This window comes from Microtus ochrogaster, linkage group LG2, assembly GCF_000317375.1.
Source record: "Microtus ochrogaster isolate Prairie Vole_2 linkage group LG2, MicOch1.0, whole genome shotgun sequence".
In the NCBI taxonomy this organism is placed as follows: domain Eukaryota; kingdom Metazoa; phylum Chordata; class Mammalia; order Rodentia; family Cricetidae; genus Microtus; species Microtus ochrogaster.
The window spans coordinates 35,475,896-35,496,338 of NC_022028.1; the positions used below are offsets into that span (position 1 = coordinate 35,475,896).

Below are 20,443 nucleotides of genomic sequence, written 5' to 3' on the forward strand. Positions count from 1 at the left end.
AAAAGAAAAGAAAAGCCTGAGCTACTAGGCCAATCAGTTTATAAGTAATGTAGAGCTCTGTGTGATTTCTCTCTGTGGGACTGAACGGCTGCAGGACCGGGCAGGACAGAAATCTCAGTCAACATCCAAGTACCTGGGTTTCCTTGAACCCATATGGTAGCTCATCTGTCATTCCAACAGGGAAGTGAATGCCCTCTTCCAGCTTCTATAGGCACCAGACATGCACTCGGTGCAAAGACATATATGCAGACAAGACACTTAGGCACATAGAATATTAAAACATACCCTTTCTTTGGTTCCATGGATTGATCTGGGACTTTGGACATGCTAAGCATGTCTTCCGATACAGCATGTAGCACTGATTTTCTGCCCTTTTTTTCTTTTTTCTTGGTTGTTCAAGACAGGACTTCTCTGTAGCTTTAGAGCCTGTCCTGGAACTAGCCCTGGTAGACCAGGCTGGCCTCAAACTCAGAGATCCACCTGCCTCTGCCTCCCGAGTGCTGGGATTAAAGACGGGCGCCACCACCGCCCAGCGGTAGGTAGATTTTTAAATAAGATTTGAAGATGAAAGAAAAATTAGACGACCAGGTGCAAAATAGAAGTATAAAATTTATTTTATACCACCCACAAAGTTCTGTATAATCAGGAATGATACAATTTGCAATAGCTTAAAAAAAAAACACATGACAAAAAGATTTAAAATATATTTTCAATTACAGTATTCACTTATTCTTAGTTAGAACAATAAAAGAAAATTTATGCTTTAAACAAATGAGACATAAGGAAAATAAGACAATTTCCACAACTATTTTTACATTTATGTTTCAATACTAGTAGTACATTTCAATGTATTTCGCTACATAAACATGAAATCATATACAACTGCTGTGCACCAAAATTTAGCTTAATCAGATCTTTCAAGTAACATGCAATTCCAACTTACAAGTATTCAAGTACTGCTAGGAAGTGTTCCATTCTGTGCAGAGGACTCAGTATTGATCATGTATTAAAACCATCATGGCTATAAGAATCTCTTTCCATTTAATGTGAAGTGCTTTCCCTCATATGTGAAGAACTAAATCAATTACTTTTTGGAATCTAAACAGCATTTTCTAAAATAAAAACTTATTAAAAAATTAATGAGATACAACAGTAGGATGGCAATAGGGGAAAATCAACAGTAAATGTATTCCAAGAGTTAGGGGGCAGGGCTTTAACTTAGGAAAATGCTTATGCACCTAGGGGAAATTCAGCACTGAACATGAATGAGTGTTTTCTTCCCACCAATGATACACCTGTAAACCAAGCTAATGGCATGCGTGTTCATTCATACTGTGGAGAAATAATTGAACTAGAATTTAATGTTGTTTTCTTTGCCATGGAATCGAACAGCTTTCTCCTTAGGGAACACGACAGGATTTCCTAGTAACCCAAATATAACCATCGACCCACACATCACAATGCAAAAGCTGCCCATAATTTTAGCTAGAAAACCATTTCTGGAAAAATATTTCTCTTAAAGCACTTATCACAATATTAACCCCATAAAGGCTAAAAAAAATATGACCATACATTGCAATAAAAATATTTAATCTTTTCTATGAGCTGTGTTTGTAAAGTCAAATACAGTCATTTGATTCCAGCACAAACAGGTGCTGGTAATGGCCAGCTTAAAAGGGGGTCTTACTTGAATATTCAAGGTTAATTTGCCCTCCCCCTCTCCCTATGTGCCAAAAAATGTAATCACCAGTCAAAATATACTACTTCCATATAGAGAGGTCGGTAAAATAACCTATTAAGGAGATTACTAGAAACTTTACAAATACATCTCACCATTTCCAACTCTCTAGGTAAATGTATATTTGCTCCAAAGATTTATATGGCTACAAGCGAAGCAGAAGGAACACACACACACACACACACACACACACCCAACTCAACAAGACAAACCATACAATCTAGAGACAATACAACCTGTTAGAGACAATTTTGTGTATTTATAATAAAGGAGGGCTAGGAACTAAAGTTGTTCAGTTAACACCATTGCCTTCAAGAAACCTTCATCTAAATATATTTAAACAAATATATTAAACTTTGATTGTGAGATGCTTTAAAAGTCCTATTTTAAAAATTACTTGGTGAAAAATTTATTTTGTTTTCCTATGAATAGTAAAGGGCTATTCTCTATGCTTCTGATCACTGAATAGGGTGGTTCACACATGCAATCCCTGCACCTAGGGAATCATAAAACTTGGCCCTGGACTATATTGAATTTTCTAGGTCAGTTGGAGCTATATTGTGAACCTGCTCTACACACAATAAAGTAAAAACCACAAACCTAATCTTTAATGCATAAATGAAAACTTGAATATAACTAGGTAAACAAACAGAAACAAAACTGCTAAGAAACATGTTTTATAAATAATTTATATATTTTTCTATTAGCTCTATTCAGTAAAACCCTAATTCAGTTTTTCCTGTATATTTACATGTAGCACTCTGAATTTGTGGGTGGCTCACTGGTTAAGAGCACTTGTTACTTTTCCAGAGGATCTTGGTTAGATTTACAGCACCTTGATGGCAGCTCACAACAGCTGAACTCCAGTTCCAGGGGACCACACTGGCATCCATGGGCACTGCCATATGGCACCCACAGAAGCAAAGCACCCATAATCACATTATTTATATTCCTAGACTTGCTCGGTGGCATGGAGTAAGGTACTAGCCATTCTTGCCACAGAGAGCTGTGTTTGGTATCAATATTGGGGATCAAAAGTTGTTAAGACAGGATCTCATATAATTGAGGCTGGTCTTAAATCTAAAATCCTACTATTAAATCATACTAAAATCTGCCAAATCCTACTAAAGTCTCCCCATGAGCTGGTGCTACAGGTGTGTGGATCATACCAAGGGAGAAATGCTTATTTTGTTAATATCCGATTTGTTTTCAAAATATCAATCACCTAGATTTTGTTGTCTACTCGAAGAGCACAGATAAGAAATGCTACAGGTACTTCTTGGTTTCAAGCTAGGCATGCTAAAAAGAAAAGCACCAGAGCTTATTCTGGAACCTAGATCATGTGTAGTGCCTTGGGGCTGTAAGGTCTGAGCTGGGGGTTTGAATATATATACCGGGGTTAGCATTACCCTATTGCAGTTGAAGAATTTCAGGAGTAAATCTGGCTTAGGAAACTAGAAAGATTGACTAAAACGGCCTGGCTGATTTGTAACATAGCAGATGGGGTTGAAAAAGTCATAGAAGAGAATGAGTATGGTTTAAATTGTTTACTCCTAACTGTAAAGTGCTGCACTCTTGATTCTTCCTGCAGTCTTGGGGAATGGTGCCCATTCGAGCATGGTCAGGAAGCGCTGTGTCACTGAGCTCTGTCTGCCTCAGCCCCTCAAGCAGTTGGGATTACAGATTGAGCCAAATTGGGGATTGGACTTTGTGGCAGCCTGGGCTATAGGAGATGGTGTCTCAGAAAGGAAGGCAGGAGTGAGGAATCCAAACAATGGCATCTTAAATGAACCAGATGCATTTGCATAAGGGATGATCTGAGGAGATGGAGCCAGGATACACAAGGAAATCAGAAGGTGCAGAAGGAATAAGGAAAATTAATCCTGTAGGGGCTTTTCATACAGCCACAATATAATTTTGAATACAATGGGGCCTAAGGGTTAAACTGATATTGTCAAGAACATATTCTGAGCCTTTTGGTTATCTGGGAAAAGAACTGGGGCCAATAAAAGGTTATCTGGGCAGGGTGCCCTGTGTCTATACTCTAACAAGTAAGAAAGATATCTAAAGTAGGAATTTCAGAAAAAGCACTACAAGAAACAAAAAAACAAAGTCTAGGGTGGGAAGGTGGATAAGAATGCTTTCTGAGCACACGCCAGAACCTCTGTCATACAAGGCCAGTTTGGTCTATGTCTCCCCAAGCTCCAGGCAAGCCAGGGCTGCATAGTGCAACCCAACTTCAAAAGAAGAAATTCAACATTCTCAACCATAGTTCAGGACTGACTACACAAGACCCACAAGACTCTAAATGTCCAGCTCCACAACTCAATACAGAAGCCTGTTTCTAGTACACAGGTAAAAGAAAAGCATGCTCAGGAATTTTCACATGGAATCAGGTTGTGTGGGAGGACTCACTGTCTGAATGGCCTTCCTGATAACAGGATTGGCATTATATATTTTCTCATGCTATGAGAACATCTGCTTCACTTGGAAAAATCTAGAGGTCTTAAACAACCAAGCAATAACTATACCACGGGGCTAAATATGCCACACTGGAGAAAAACAAAGCACAGCAAGCTTGGGAGTGCTATGCACAATAAACCAGCATCCCCACTTATAAAGATGGCCACATCACAAGTAACTGCTGGCGTTTAACTAGGCAGGGGCAGGAAGGAATTGAGCAACCAGGGAGTATATACACTGAAAATACGCTTTCCTCCGCGCATTTCCACTCAGTTCTCAATTACTCTGAACACCAGGTTCCAGAGAGAATGGCAAAAACAAGGACTGGCTTGTTTATAGGTAAGAGTTAATAGGCCAGTTTTCACTGATAGTCAAGGGAATCTTGACCTAATTTTACCATTACTTTTCTTTTTCTGAACCTCCCTGGAGGACAGAAAGCTGTTTTATTTTTGACTTGTGCAAAAATAAGGATAGTTCTCCGTGAGACTGTACTCCCGGGGTGAGAAAACTTGTAAAGTTCTAAGAACAGAGTGGCCTTCACGCAATTCCACGCTGATAGGTACCACCTGTTCTGTGGGTGCAGGGCCTGAGCTTTGTGACTTCTACTGCAGTGAAATCACGACATCACTATACACCGAGTGGTGTAACTAAAGGCAACTTTGTTAAAGACTGCATCCACCTCCTCAGTTGGCACATTCCAGCTAAATGTGCCCACAATTGATGGAAGACGTCAGTGATGTCACAGCTTTACCCCACATAGAAGTCTCTCAACATGTTAGGTTTGTACATACTATTGTGGAATGTTGATCAGGAGTAAAAGTACTAGAAAGTAATTGACTTCCTGTTAATCAAGTCAGCTACTCGAGGATATCATTCAGCTAAGTGATTGGTGACTGGCCTGCAGTTCTGCTACCACGCTGCAAAAGTTTACCTCTGTAGCCTCATGTCCCAGCAATATATGTCCATGAAGCTAATGATGTGGTTCATTTGGTACCAGGTACATATATATGGTAGATATGAGGCTGCCAAGCACAAGAAGGAAAAACAGCTTGTGGAGGGGTGGAGTACAGCTTTAATCTCAGTAGAGGCAGGGGCAGGCAGATTTCTGAATTGTAGGCTAGCCTGGTCCACCAGGAAAGACCTCAGAGCATCAGCTGAGTTACCATGGAGGTCATGTAACAATGAGACCAGTCTTCTCAGGAAGAGTGTTAGGTCATCTCAAAGAAATTTCCTTTGCTTTTTCATAAGACCACTGTTGAGCCAGGCATGGTGGCGTACACCTTTAATCGCCAGCACTCAACAGTCCCAGGGCAGTGTCGTTTACAGAGCAGGTTCAAGTTGGAAATCATTACTGTTTTGTTTAGATTTTTTGTTCTGGCTGTCCAGAACTCACTGAGAGCCACCAGCCTCTGCTGGGATTAAAGGTGTGCACCACCACTGCCTTTTAGATTGTGTCCTAGGTGGTGATTCAAGGAAAAACAAAATCAAATGGATCAATTAAATGTAAAGATTAAATTAAATGTGCATTTGAGGATGAATGGATGAAGAAATGCACGGCATGGCAAGGAAACAATTTCTACTGGAAGCTAAGGCCTAAAACCTCAAAGGTAACTTCAAAGGGAGCTTTCCTGATAGCACACACTAACAAATACTGACACACCTGAAGCAACAAAGAATCAGTTACATACAAACACGTGTAAGAAACCCTAGGCTTTGAAAACACTTGTTCTAAAACAGAAATCTAAGGCACACAAAACAATCAGGTCAACAAATTACCCTACTGGATACATTGTATATACCCTACTGAATGTAGTCACACATCTATTTGCAGATGGAATGCTGATGGACACTTTATTTACAATCCCGACCTCTTCAATTCCCTTAGTCAGAAACTTCACACCATATATTATTTTAATAAGTTATTCTCTAGAGAGCTTTGCTGGAACTGTTAGCATTCGCACCGAGATTATGATGATAGTCGTGGACTTCGTATGGCATCTGAGAAGCACCATTAGGGTTCCTGGACTTCTGGAAAATCCAATTCTTTGAATGTCATAGCACCTGTGCATTTGAATTTCTTTTGGTTCTAGGTTTTGTTTAGGGTGTCTTTCTTGGTATATATATGGGAGGAACCTTGGAACACAAAAGTAATCAGAATGCCAGCTTTACCTGTGACCTTCAAAATGGGGATTACCAAAGAAGTTTGAATTGCCAATTAAATTGTCAATAACCTAAACCCAAAAGGTTAAGATTAATGAATAGGCTCTTAATTGGCTTGCAGCATAATTTTTTAATGTGACTCTGGGCCAGAAGCAATAGTGGTAATAGCATTTTCCCCCTCAATTATTTCTAAAGGATATTTTCTCATTTGGGAGGGAAAAGTTACTTAACTATTCTCATAGATTTGATTGATCCCAATCTGTCCCCTTCTACCATCGAAAACATGTGTCATGATGAAAACATCAATCATGAGGACACTAAAGACAATACTTTTCTAGTTAAAAGGGGGAAAATGATATTGGTGGCAATTTGTATTTTCGTTTTTTTTTGGATTTTGAGTAGAACAGATTTAAATACAGGCTGCAGTTAACAGGATGAAACTCTACACAGTAAATGACTTTTCTGCTATGCAAATATGCATACATAATAGACAATAGGATTCTGCTACTATGCTATTTCAAGTTACTTTAAAAATAGAAAGTGCTTTTAAAAATATATATATTTACAGTTAACGAATAGCCTCCCATCATCACTAGAATAAAGAACTATTTTATACAGGAGAGATATTGTAAGAGAAAGCATTTCATTGGTTTATTTCAAATGTGCAGACATATAGCAATGATCGGAAGATGCTGGAAGGGTGGCACCATGAAACAATCATTCGGCTCATTACTACATGTTATGTGGTTAAGCACCAGGAACTATAGAGCGAACACTGTGTGTCTTGGTTTCTACATCTTATTGTAGGAACCTGTTAAAATCCTCTTTGTAGTAAAGAAACTTAATTTGAGCACCAAACTATGATTCTGTCATGGTCAACGCCTAACCAAGATATAAGACCAGTATCTTTGCTGAGAATGTATACCTTCCACCGATTCTCAATCAAAATAGTCACAGTTAAGTACCCACCCACTTCATAAATTTGACCTCGGAGTTGAAATGGGTGAAATGAAGATACGGTAAGTAAGTAAACAACAACGTGACTTTCTTTTGAACAGCACCGTAGGAACTACACTGCACTAGCAAAGGCATTATGGGAAAAAAGCCTTCAAATCCAATGGTTGTAGGGTCCTGCAACATGAGTGAGAGCGTAAGGGGACACAGTGACAACATTGTCACGGGTTAAGGTTGGTGCAATACGAGAAGGAATATTGCACAGTAAATTGGCTACAAATGATGATTTATCAGGACCCTTCCGTTCTGCAGCCTTTTTCTTAAAAATTTTAGACTCAAACTTAATCCTGTTGAAATAGAAACCATGACTGGGGAGAATCAGGCCTTTGTGCTGGTAGAATACCAGGGACATCCGTAGGGGGTCATTTCGGTTGGCATTTTCCACAGGGGTGGTGGCATGAAGCTCTCTCCGGGCACATTCGATCATCACTGAACCATGAATGGGTGCTATGGCCACTCCGCCATAGCTAGGGTTAAGGAAGATCAACTCATTGTCTGACCAATACTCCTGAATCTCAGGTTCGTCGTCCTTGGAGGACTGGTCATCTGAGAGGACACCATCTGAGAGAGGCTCCTCTGCTTCAGAGTGCTGCCCGTCTTCCACCTGACAGGAATCCAGTTCATGAGCACAGCTGAGGAATGGTAGCTGCTCGGATGGGCTAGAGAGAGGGGTGTCTGCTACGGGGAGAGAGGGCTGAGGAAGAGCAGCTGCTTCACCAGGCTGTTCAGTTCCAGCACCAGCAGCGACATTAGCACCAGAGGGCAGTGTACAGGGGACACCGCTACCTGTTTCTGGAAACCCGCCTGAGGCTGTGTTATTGTACGTACAGGTACCTGCTTCTTCATTCACCGGGTGATGAGTAGATGAGGCTGATGAGAAGCTTTTAGTGTTGTCTGAACCTTTGAAAATAAAATGGGGCTTGGTTTCAATTTGACTCTCTTTGCACTGCTAAACCTCTAAGTTATCTGTCACTTGCCGGTTGCTTGCGTTTTTCTCTTAGTGGTTTCTCTGCCTCCTGCTGTTAACTCCTGAGTCAGCAAGCACTCTCTTCTGATCTCAGGTATGCATGTTGTGCAGGTAAATTGCACGTGTAAAAAAGGATATTTTTTTTACATCTCATCTTTAGAATATGGTCTAGTCTGTATCTAGTGCTCCTGTCAATAGTCTATGAACTAGTGTGTCATTTTGCCTGTCTTTCATATTCATTTGAAAATTAAAAACTCTGAATATCCTACTGCTATACGAGCTAAGATTTCAGACTCAGCTCGAAACATTGAGATCCTTTAAAAAATAAAGTGGAAAGCCGCGCGCTGGTGGCCCCACCTTTAATCCCAGCAATCAGGAGGCAGAGGCAGGTCCACAAGAGCTAGTTCTAGGACAGGCATAGCTATAGATAGGGGAAAAAGTGGAAAGCAAAGAGGAAACAAATCTTGTACAAGTATTTGCAGCAACATGCCCAGACCCAATTCCAGAATTATCAAATCAATGATATTGATGAGAAGGATTTCCAGTCTTGGAAATGGACCAAGATCTGGTTAAAAAAAAAATACTGAATTAGGCAGACAACACTGAAGGACTTCCTGAACAGTTGAGGATTCCTCTGGGACCTGCTTTCTGACTCAGGACATTGCAGAAAGGGAAAGTCTGTTAGAGTGGGCTAGGAGGTGGGATAAAGGAGATATGGGAAAGGGGACAAGGCAGAGGGGGAAAGGGTTTTTGTCTCAGAGGATATCCTCTGGATAGGAGACAGACACGGCACATAGGCAAGACAGGCTTTGAGGGTAAAGGGGGAACCACCAGTTAACATGAACATGTTAATTCCATGAGCCAAAGGGGGCTGATTAGCAAGGCAGAGAGAATGGGAGAAAGGGGAAAGGCCTGCTAGAGCCAACTTCACCTCAAACACTGTTACCAAGAAATCCATGAAGCATGAAATCAGCATGCAGCCGGGAGGTGGTGGTGCACACCTTTATGCCAAGCACTCGGGAGCAGAGATATTATGCACTATGAGCCTCAAGAGTCGGGCAGTAGTGGCACACACCAGCACTAACTTCCCAGGACACTTGCCTGGTCTGAAAAACACTGTCTTGAAAAACTAAAAAATAAACAAAAACAACCAGGTAGTGGGTGTTGTTGACTGCCATTTATCCCAGAGGCAGGCAGATCTCTGCAGATTTAAAGCCTGCCTGGTATACAGGACAACCAGAGCTACATGAAGAAACCCTGCTTTGAAAACCAAAAATCAAGATAGCATTACTACAATGTTATTATTAACTAAAAACTGGCAGTGGTCCTTGGATATAACAGCTGATTAAAAACAAGGAAAGGCAAATGTATAAATAATGTGAATGGGCGCTGGTGAGATGGCTCAGAGGATAAGAGCCATGGGTTGCTCTTCCAGAGGTCCTGAGTTCAATTCCCAGGAACCACGTGGTGGCTCATAACCATCTGTTATGAGATCTGATGCCCTCTTTGGCCCACAGGGATACATGCAGGCAGAATATTGTATATATAATTTATAAATAATATATATAATATTTATTTAAAAAAAAACAATATGAATGAGGACTCAGTGAGGATGAAGAGCAAAATGGAGTCATTTCGGTTGTGTGGTGATTTTGAGGTGTGTTATAATTTGCTTATGTATGTTGCTTTTCTTTGATTCTTTGCCTGTCTACACTGTCTACTAAATAAATAGCTAAATGTCCAGCAGCTGGGTGAAGAGAAAGGCTAGGTGGGGCTTGCAGGCAGGGGGGATAAATGGGAGAAATCTGGGATCAAAAAGAAGGAGCAAGAGGAGGAGGAGGAACACTAGCATCAAGTGAAAGCAATCGGGAAATTAAAAAATAAGAGGGAAAACCCTCTCTGAGAACAAGCCTTTCTGGGGGGGAACACCAGTCTGGCTCCCGGGGGCAGCGGGGTGTGTGTGTGTGTGTGTGTGTGTGTGTGTGTGTGTGTGTGTGTGTGTGTGTGTCTCACACTTACTGGAGGAGCTCCTCTTCCTTTTCAGTGCAGTGGGAGCTGGTTTCTTGTTCTGCTCCACCATAGTGGTCCTCCTCTTCCCACACCGAGGAATAGGCTCATTGAAACGTAGTTGCTTCTTCCTGGATGGCTGAACGATCTCAATGGCCCCAGAGCGGATCTTTTCTTCCATTCCCTCTCGGGAGCCAAATTCATCGGTGTCGGCAAGTCGGTGTAATGGAAGGACGTGGAGCTGTTCGTCCTCGGGATTATTCTTGTCGCGGACATCTTTACGAAGCAAAGTACAAACCTGAGGCACAGGGAGGGGGGAGGAAGCCTGTGATCACTCATTCTATGTCTGGCTTCACAGATGCGTGATGGTTTGAATAAGAAAGGCCCCTTAGGCTCATATTTGAATGCTTAATCAACAAGGATGGAGCCATGTGAACGGATTAAGGTGAGGATCTGTAATAAAAGTCTTTGATCTGGATGTAGGTAGCTCTCTGCCATGAAAATAGCACCAGAGAAATGGCGTAGAGGTTAAGAGCCCTGGCAGCTCTTCCAGAGGTCCTGAGTTCAATTCTCAGCAACCACATAAACATCTATAATGAGATCTGGTACCGTCCTCTGCCATGTAGGAATATAAGGAGGCAGTGTAATAAATAAATTATACTGTTATAAATAAGTCTATATTTCTATGACTCAGTGATCAGATAACAAAGAACAAAGCCATCTGCAGTGCAGTTTTGTTTCAATTGGTAGCAGTTGGCATAGTAATCCCAACTAAACATCAAGCCAGTAAAATACGCAATTCTAGTGTCTTTTTATTAATCGTAAATAAATGATTACAAAGTAAAACAAATAGATATCTTCTTACTTTCCTTCTCTTTAGAATCATTCCTTTTGAAGCCCAATTAAGCTTCCAACTTACTATGAAGCAAGGCATCCAGCTTTATTTGAGGGATTTGGCTCCATCCATCAGGTCATGTTCAGTCTAACCCTGGAGCTTGCTGGGAACTGAACCTTGCCAACAGGTATTGCTGAGGCATTTCGAGAGCCCTGGAGTATTTTCATGTAATCGCATTAAGGAGTGGCACTATTGGGAGGTAAAGCTTTATTGGAGATGATATAGCCTCGTTGGCGAAAGCGTATCTCTGGTGGTGAGCTTAGTGTCAGGCTTCCTGTGGCCTGCACATGCCTGCCTGCATGTCGCCATGCTCCCTTCCCCACCATTATGGTGGTGAGCCACGCCAATTAACGCGAGTCACCATAGTCACGGTGTCTCTTCCCAGGAATAGAAGCCTTAAGACAAGCCCTTGAGCTGTATGATGCGAAAATATAACACAGATATACCCAGCACAATCTCAACCCCTACCAATCGCAGGACTGATGGAAAAGATAACTGGGTTGACATTATGCATATGAGGTGGGCTTTTTTTTTGTTATGTTTTGTTTTTCGAGACAGGGTTTCTCTGTAGCTTTGGAGCCTGTCCTGGAACTAGCTCTTGAAGACCAGGCTGGTCTCGAACTCACAGAGATCCACCTGCCTCTGCCTCCCGAGTGTGCTGGGATAAAAGGCATGCGCCATCACTGCCAGGCTAGATCTATCATTATTTCTTAAAGCATTTATTTGTAAATCAAAAACAAAAGACCTAGCCGGGCGATCCCATCCACTCCCAGTCCCTCTCTCCCACTGAACATGGAGATAAACCCATGACTGGATGCAGGAACCCAGGAGGGAAGAGGGTCCCAAAGGTCAACCCCAGGGTAGGGAAACCACGAGAACACCAAGCTACAGATTATAAGGTATACATGGAGAGGACCGAAATGGGAGCCACTGTCAGCCCTCCTATGGACAATGCGCTCCTGGTGTCCTCGACCCTAGAAAGGGTCTAGCCTCAACTGTCCAGGAACTCACTATAGACACACTAGTACAGGACACAGAGATCCAGGTGCCTTAACCTCTTGTTTACTGGGGTTAAAAGCATGAGCAGCCATGTCCAGCAACAAATATAGGCACTTGGGAGGCAGTATGCTCTACAGACCGAGACCCGGGAAATCCAGGGCTACAGAGAAACCATGTCTAGCTGCGGAAAGCAAAGGGGACAAAGACTAAAAGGCACTTAAGTACATACCACAGTGCTTCCATTAATCATGTTGTGAATGTCCCTGTGAGAATGGGCACAGAAATCCAAGCAACAGGTGACACCAGAGAAAGGACGGCCTTTCTTAGTGCCAAGTCGACAGTCTCCGGCGACGTCTTCATATTTCACCTTAAAAAAAAAAAAAAAAAAAAGACTTATAGGTGGTTTTGTTTACACATGACTATCACATCTGTGTGCCTGGGGTTGGCCCTGTGTCTTCAAAAGACCAGCCAGTATTCTATTCTAAATCACTGGATCAATCCCAGATGTTTTTTCTTCCGTCAACTCCTACGTGTGACCTTGTGAGAACCAGACAGGGTATTAAGGGATGGCAGATAAGATCCTCAGCGGATAAAAGTGCTTTGACTATTGATTTGAGTTACAAACTGGCAACAGGCATGGACCCCTACCCTGAAACAATGAATGAATGAATGAATGAATGAATGAATGTAGTGTCTACGAACCATTTCGTGAACTATAAGGTAGCTGCATCTGTCTCTATATTGTTTGTTTTGTTGTTGTTTTGTTTTTGACAGGGTTTCTCTTATAACCAACCCTGGGTATCCTGGAACTCTTGAGACCAGGCTAGCCTTGAACTCAGAGTTCACCACACCCAGTATGTGTGTGCTCTGTAGAATCTTGGGAGCGCTTGTGTGGGGTGGTGAGGATTGAGACAGGGTCTCTCTGGATCTGGGAATGGCACTCTATGTAGATAGACCAGGCTGGCTTTTGGAGTGGAGCACCCCTCCCAGAGCAGCAGGTAATTTAAACAGTAAGCCATCTTTTCTATCCCTACCATTTTGAAATAAAGTACCGTGTAGATCAGGATAGCCACCAACTTAATTCTGTTTATGTTTGGCATATACAGAGAACCTAATAAGGATGGCAGACTACTACTTCTAAGCAAGTAGCCGCCCCCCCCTGCCAATAATCCAATTAATAACTATTTACTTAGAAATTTTACATGTACGCTTAATGAGGCCTACAAAAAACTCACCTGATTCTGATAAGCCACTGGAGCCATCTGCTTATAAATGGGAGCTAAATCGTCAGCCAATTTCTGAAAAAGCTCTTCAAGTTTCTTTTCCTACAGGAAAAGGTGTAAAAAACTTCAGTCATTTCATGTTGGGGCCTCCCATAATACAGTGAGTAGAATACTAGACGTTATAACATGGAAATCTATATAATGAAGGATATGTTCCAAATCTGCCCTTGATGCAGAGAATAAAAACAGAACTGGACTCTTGAAATAAACACAAACACAGAAATGTTTCCAAGTAAGCATGGCTGCAAGCTCAACACTTGGCAGTCTAGAGAGTGTGGGAAGATTGGTAACCCATACTGCTCTTGCCAAGGCTATGGGTTTCCATATATACACAGCGGGGGAGGGGAGTTACACTGAGCGTTCTCTTTACACTATAAATGCTACAGATTAGGGACTATTGACAAATAGTCCACACCGAGAAAGCCCCATTTTATAGTAGTACCTTTTATATTGTGGACAGAATGAAGAATTCATCATCTGTATGATAGTTTTGGGTAAAGACAGAAAGGGAGCCAAAACCTGCCCTTAACCAGGAGGCATTGTTCCCGCCTACTCGTGGCTTTGCCTTCCTGATGTTTGGGAGCACTGGACCTGCAGCAGCACTCCAAGATAACATCACTCACTTGGGAGATGTCAGACGTTCCCAACTTGGGCTGTCTGATTTCATTATTTCAAACAAATATCTACAACCAGCCTCGGCACAGCATTTGGTCCCTGGAACGCTGTTCTTAGCGAGTCCATTTGCAGACTCTTCACTATGATCAATAAGGAGCATCTGGTTTTTCGAGACAGGGTTTCTCTGTGGTTTTGGAGCCTGTCCTGGAACTAGCTCTTGTAGACCAGGCTGGTCTCGAACTCACAGAGATCCGCCTGCCTCTGCCTCCCAAGTGCTGGGATTAAAGGTATGCACCACCACTGCCCGGCTGGAACTAACTCTTGTAGACCAGGCTGGCCTCGAACTCAGAGATCCGCCAGCCTCTGCCTCCCAAGTGTACCACTGCCCGGCGAAGTGTGCTGATTTTATTCTTTCAAACCTTTCCCCAGTCCTTGGCTTTAGCTTATATAGCTGATGCACACACCACTCTCTTCTGCCGCTGGGTACTCTGCTATACTGGCCTGACAGTTCCTGGCTTTTGTCTTGCTTATAATGAAACCACTAATACTGTGACATCGCCACTACACCTGACTATAATGCACTACAGTCTGTTCTACAAAATTGAGTTCCAGTACAGCCAGGGATGTTACAGAGAAACCCTGTTTCTACAACCTTGCTCCAATAAATAAATAAATAAATAATAAAACAAAACCCAAACCAAACGTGCTTTCTTGGAAGCAGCTCAAACTGTTCTATCAAGTCAGTGTAATAGCAGAAATCCAGTGTTTTGACATTTAACATTTGATCTCAGCATGAAGCCTTTGCTGGTAGCAGTCCTCATGCCTTACCCCACCCCACCACACTCAGTTTAATAAATATTGTGATGTATCAGAGAGAGTCAAACATTTAATTAGGTGAATTATTTGTACCGATTTAGTGATGGCAATAGATTCAAGTTCATGTTAAATTTAAGATTAATACATTCTCTACTCACCTGAGCCCTGTGTTCTGGAAACATCTGTCTGGGTTTTACGGGTCTCATGCGTCTTCTTCTGCTAAAACGTCGTGATCCAGTAATTCTCCTATAGTAGCTCTGTGAACAGGAAGCTTTCTTTAGTCTTTAAAAGGCTAGCAAATGGTTTGCTCTACTCTGGCTAGGGTCCCTCTGGTGTTGGATAGCAGGAAGACAGACCCATGGACAATTTAAATAGATAAATTTACCTGACACATTTAGAAAATGAACAAATATATATATATTTGTTCTCAAAAAATTTTAGGGACAAAAAAAAAATGGGGCTGGAGAGATGATGGCTCAGTGGTTAAGAGCATTGCCTGCTCTTCCAAAGGTCCTGAGTTCAATTCCCAGCAACCACATGGTGGCTCACAACCATCTGTAATGACGTCTGGTGCCCTCTCTGGCCTGCAGGCATACACACAGATAGAATACTGTATACATAATAAATAATTAAATATTTAAAAAAAATTTAGGGACTATTCATGGTTATATACTGTAGATGGTGCCCAAAAATTAAAAAGGAAACTCACGTTTAATGGATAGTTTGGAGCAAGTCTGAACTTCCTGGGGTTTGGGCTTCTCCCAAACTTACAGCCATTCAAAAACATGCTCCATGAACAGCCAAAGGAGAAAGAGGCGCCACATGTCTTTGGATTGAGGCCTTGGCAGGTGCAGGTACGACTGGAAGATGTCAAACAGGATATTAGCCGAGCTCACAGTAATACAGAGATATGTTAAAATATTCCCCATTGCTAGCTGCATACATCCAGCCTAAAATTCACAATCGATCCTCTTCACTCTGAATCCATTTTTGGTTCTTATTTAACTAAAATTAATGTCTAAGGTTCTAAATCCAAGTAGACAGTAAGCTATCCTTGTTGACTCAGATATGAGGCAGAGTTCATTCTTCCCTAACATAACTTCATTTCCTTTCCGTGGAACTTGAATTGAGAATACAATAAACTCTACAAACCCTGGCAAATTTAATGAAAGACTTTATGATAATTACAACATGAATAATGTATAGAAAGGGTGTTTGATGAGGAACTGGTAAATACAATGCATCTCTGAAGCATTAAATTACTAGTTTCTAAAACAACAAGCCGAGATAATTCTAAATAAACAAACCTAGCCCCTGTCATAAAAATAGAAAGTTAGGGGGCTGCAGAGATGGCTCAGCTGTTAAGAGCATTGCCTGCTTTTCCAAAGGTCCTGAGTTCAATTCCCAGAAACCACATGGTGGCTCACAACCATCTGTAATGAGGTCTGATGCCTTCTTCTGGCCTGCAGGCATACACGCAGACAGAATACTGTAATACATAATAAATAAATAAATATTTTAAAAAAATAGAAAGTTAGCTGAGCAGTGTTGACACACGCCTTTAACCTGAGTGCAAGGCCATCATGGTCTACAGAGTGTGTTGCAGGACAGCCAGGCCTGTTTCACATAGAAACTCAGTCTCGAAAACCTCGCTCCCCAAAACAAATAAAAAGGTAACAGAGGACTAAAGTTACGGAGAGCAGAGGGCGGGCAACCTCTATACATCTGAATTTTATTGATTTACTTCCTTATCTTCTGTGATACTGGAGAAGAGATACTCCTCAGCTCTGAATTTAAGATGCTATCAAATTTAGGTGTGGGCAGGCAGTGGTGGATCTCTGTGAGTTCAAAGCCAGCCTGGTCTAAAAGAGCTAGTTCCAGAACAGCAAGGATGGTTCAAAAAAACAAAACAAAAACTTATAGATGTGAAAGGCAAAACAATGACTATATAAGACAACTGTGATGTTAGCTACACAATGAACCACGCCTCTAAACGCTCTTCAGACATGACCTGGGCACAAGGTTCAAGAACTTGGAAAAAGGAAGGACAGGATGGATGTGAGGCCCAAAGGCTCAAATTAGCAACATGAGGAATATAAACTTGGTAGACAATTTTATATTCAGTTATTTTTTTTTTTGACACAGGGTTTCTCTGTGTAGCCCTGACTGTCTTGGAACTAGCTCTTGTAGACCAGGCTAGCCTCTGCCTAGATTAAAGGGGTCGCCACCACTGTCCGGCTTATATGTTCAGTTTAAATCTACCACTGGGAAACAAACATGGACAGCACATAATGGTTATATGCTGGTGATTATAGGCTGATGAGAAGGCTCAGTGGTTAAGAGCACTGAATCCTCTTCTAGAGATTCTATTCTGAGTTCAATTCCCAACAACCACATGGTGGCTCACAGCCATCTATAGTGGGATCTAATGCCCCGTCCCCGTCTGGAATGTGCACACTAAAAAGAGGAAGGAGAATTGTGAGCACAGCATCTATACTATCTATTAAGGATCTGTCTTGAAAAGGGAAAAGTAACTTCAGAGAAAATTTACTCAGAATCATAGCCCAGGGCCAGCCATGCACAGATCTCATGATACAGCCAGAGTTCCACACAGATCAGCTAGGGGGAGACCACAAATCCTGGAAGGCAGAGCAGAACTCCACTGATGGGATTTCTACATTAAATTTATTGGGAAGAGGCCTCGGGTTCTGATGAAGAATGTTCCGTGGAAGGCCATTTCCTTACTATACAGTGGGTTGGGTAAGATACAATAAGGAAATTAATATTCTCAGTGCTTTGGATGGTAGGTATGTACACATCGAGATGAATAAATAAGGCTGAGGCTCAAAAACTAGTCCCTTAGCCTCATAAATTCTAAAGCAAATTTTTTTTTACAGAAGAAGGTCTTACTGTGCAGTCTTAGCTGCTCTTCACCCCATGGAGGTCCAGAAGTCTCGAGGTATATAAAGTGTGTGCAGCCACACCCGGAAAGGCTGTTTAAAAACCCCCACTACTCTCATGACAGTTGCTACTTAATAGAAATAGGAGTGTCAAAGCCTCATTACTTTTCGTTGAGGGTGCATCTGCGGTCAGTGGGATGCCCGCTGTAGGACCTCAAGTTTATTGTGAGCTCCTCATACAGATAGTCGGCCATCGGGCGAGGGATGGCTTCCCAGATCATGATAACCACGACCATCACAGTCGTCGCGCAGAAGTGACCGGGTCGCACCCGGGCCAAACAAAGTATCTTCTCTTCAGAACCGGATCTTCTAAGTATCTGGAAAGCAGAATGGAGTCATTCTACACCATACATTTGCAGGTCAGAGTGGTTTTCTACTGTGGGAAAATGATCTCGTACCCTGTAAAGATTTGTCACTTGTATAGGTTTAATAAGATGCTGATTGGCCAGTAGACATGCAAGTATAGGTGGGGCAACCAGAATAGGAGAATTCTGGGAAGAGGAAAGGCAGAGAGTCACCAGCCAGACATGAGAATGCCATGTGGCTAACACAGACAAGAATTGTGGGTTAATAAGCCGGGCGGTGGTGGCGCACGCCTTTAATCCCAGCACTCGGGAGGCAGACGCAGGCGGATCTCTGTGAGTTTGAGACCAGCCTGGTCTACAGAGCTAGTTTCAGGACAGGCTCCAAAACCACAGAGAAACCCTGTCTCGAAAAACCAAAAAAAAGAAACAAAAAAAAAAAAACCAAAAAAAAAAAAAAAATTGTGGGTTAATTTGGGATGTAAGAGTTACTTAATAAGAAGGCTGAGCTAACAGGCCAACCAGTTTATAATTGATGTAGGCCTGTGTGTTTCTTTGGAACTGGGCAGGACAGAAACTGTTAACAGTTTTCCCACCATTTCTGATATGAGCTTCATATAGCCTAGGAATCACCATAAAAATTTGTATAGTGTATACCTGTGATTTATGTATATGAGGCATGTGAGGAGCTTGGTGCCTGGGGGCGTCAAAAGAGTGTCAGTTACGTGTAGTCAAGGGAGACCATGTGCCTGCTGGGAACTGAACCTGGGACCCCTGAAAGAGCAGGAAATACTCTTAACTGAGGCATCTCTTTGCACCCTGGAAACATAATCAACTCTTTGCCCTGGAAACAGAGTTCTTGCGTATTGCCGAGACAGAGCCCTCCATCATCACTGGGGCTGCCCTCAAATGCCTTGGTTGGCTGTCTGCTGAAGATCCAAGAAATGGAGCTGCCATGGCAGAGGAACACTTGTCTGGATTTCATGCAACCCCAAACAAAATCCTATTTCTACCATGTTAATAGAGCAATTAAATTACCTACGGAGAACACAACCTGCTATGTAAACAGTAGACTTTTTGGCTGGGATATAGCTCCAACTGATGGAATGCTTGCCTGGCTTGCAGCCCCAAACACCACATACACCCAGCACAAAGTGAAGGGTGCCTGCAATCCCAGCATTCCTGGGGTGGGGGCAAGAGCCTAACTTTGTGAGGATACCTGGCTAAACATCTAATTTATAGCCAACCTGGAATGAGATCCTGTCTCAAACAAATAACATTAATTAATAGTCTTTCCAATGAATGCTAACATTTAGCTGTGTTCATGAGGTGGGATTCACAGGACCAGCTAAGCTAGTCTGTACTTCATAGTGCTTGTAGGCATCCCAGGCCAGCAAGCACTAGACAGTGAGGCATGAAACTCCCATGGTTAAAAAAAAAAAAAAAAAAAATCATGGGCCAACAAACATGTGTCATGAAAAATGTACACCAACACCATTGATAATACACACTAATGATGGATATGTATGGCATGTATTTTTAAAATAGACATATAACTTCTAACCGCGTGAACACATGTGTGTGCGCGCTTGTGCGTGCTCCCGGAGGTAGGGCCAGCATGAAGGTTCAACCTCAGTGACCTGAGTTAGATTCCCGAGTACCAACATAGTTAAATGTGGCATACATATTTAATCCAAGAACTCCTGGTCTAATCAGAAAAGCTATTAAAATATTTGGAGGCCTATCACAACTGTAGAATGCTTGCTTGGCATGCAAAAGGCCTTGGGTTTGAATAAAACACCCTCCAATATACACCTTTCCACCCCCACAAATTCCAATTTTAGGCTAAAATGAAAGATAGAAAACATTAAAACTTGGAACTGAGCCTTCAGGGTCAAAGCCTGGTCCACTCACTTTCCTCTCTCCCCTTCTCTTAGAAGTGAGGATGGTATCTAGGGTGGAGAGGGACCTATCTCACAAAGCCATTGACAGGATTATTCTAGGAATAACTTGTACATTCATATATAAAGATGGATTTAATTTGAATTTGGGCTTTTTGCACAAATGGGTTCACTGAAAAATCAGCTCCTGGTAATTACATTCTTACAACACAATAAACATGCGTGGGGTGGAGACTCGTACCATGTCTTGTGTGTGCCAAATCTTGGAGTCAATATTCAACCACAACTAAATACAAATAGGTAATTTTTTTTTTTTTTTTTTT

General features: G+C 42.0%; 1 protein-coding gene across 1 annotated transcript in view; it reads right to left on the reverse strand.

The window, feature by feature from the left end:
* Positions 1–695: 695 nt before the first annotated feature.
* Tet1 (tet methylcytosine dioxygenase 1) overlaps positions 696–20,443 on the reverse strand; it is a 50,065-nt gene continuing 30,317 nt past the window's right edge. Inside the window, exons 7-13 of the mRNA XM_026785661.1 lie at positions 18,023–18,234; positions 15,667–15,817; positions 15,116–15,214; positions 13,479–13,568; positions 12,473–12,610; positions 10,362–10,647; positions 696–8,275 (exon numbers count right to left, since the gene is read on the reverse strand). Of these exons, the coding sequence (XP_026641462.1) occupies positions 7,470–8,275; positions 10,362–10,647; positions 12,473–12,610; positions 13,479–13,568; positions 15,116–15,214; positions 15,667–15,817; positions 18,023–18,234 (1,782 nt within the window). The 3' untranslated portion in view covers positions 696–7,469. The remainder of the gene's footprint in view (positions 8,276–10,361; positions 10,648–12,472; positions 12,611–13,478; positions 13,569–15,115; positions 15,215–15,666; positions 15,818–18,022; positions 18,235–20,443) is intronic.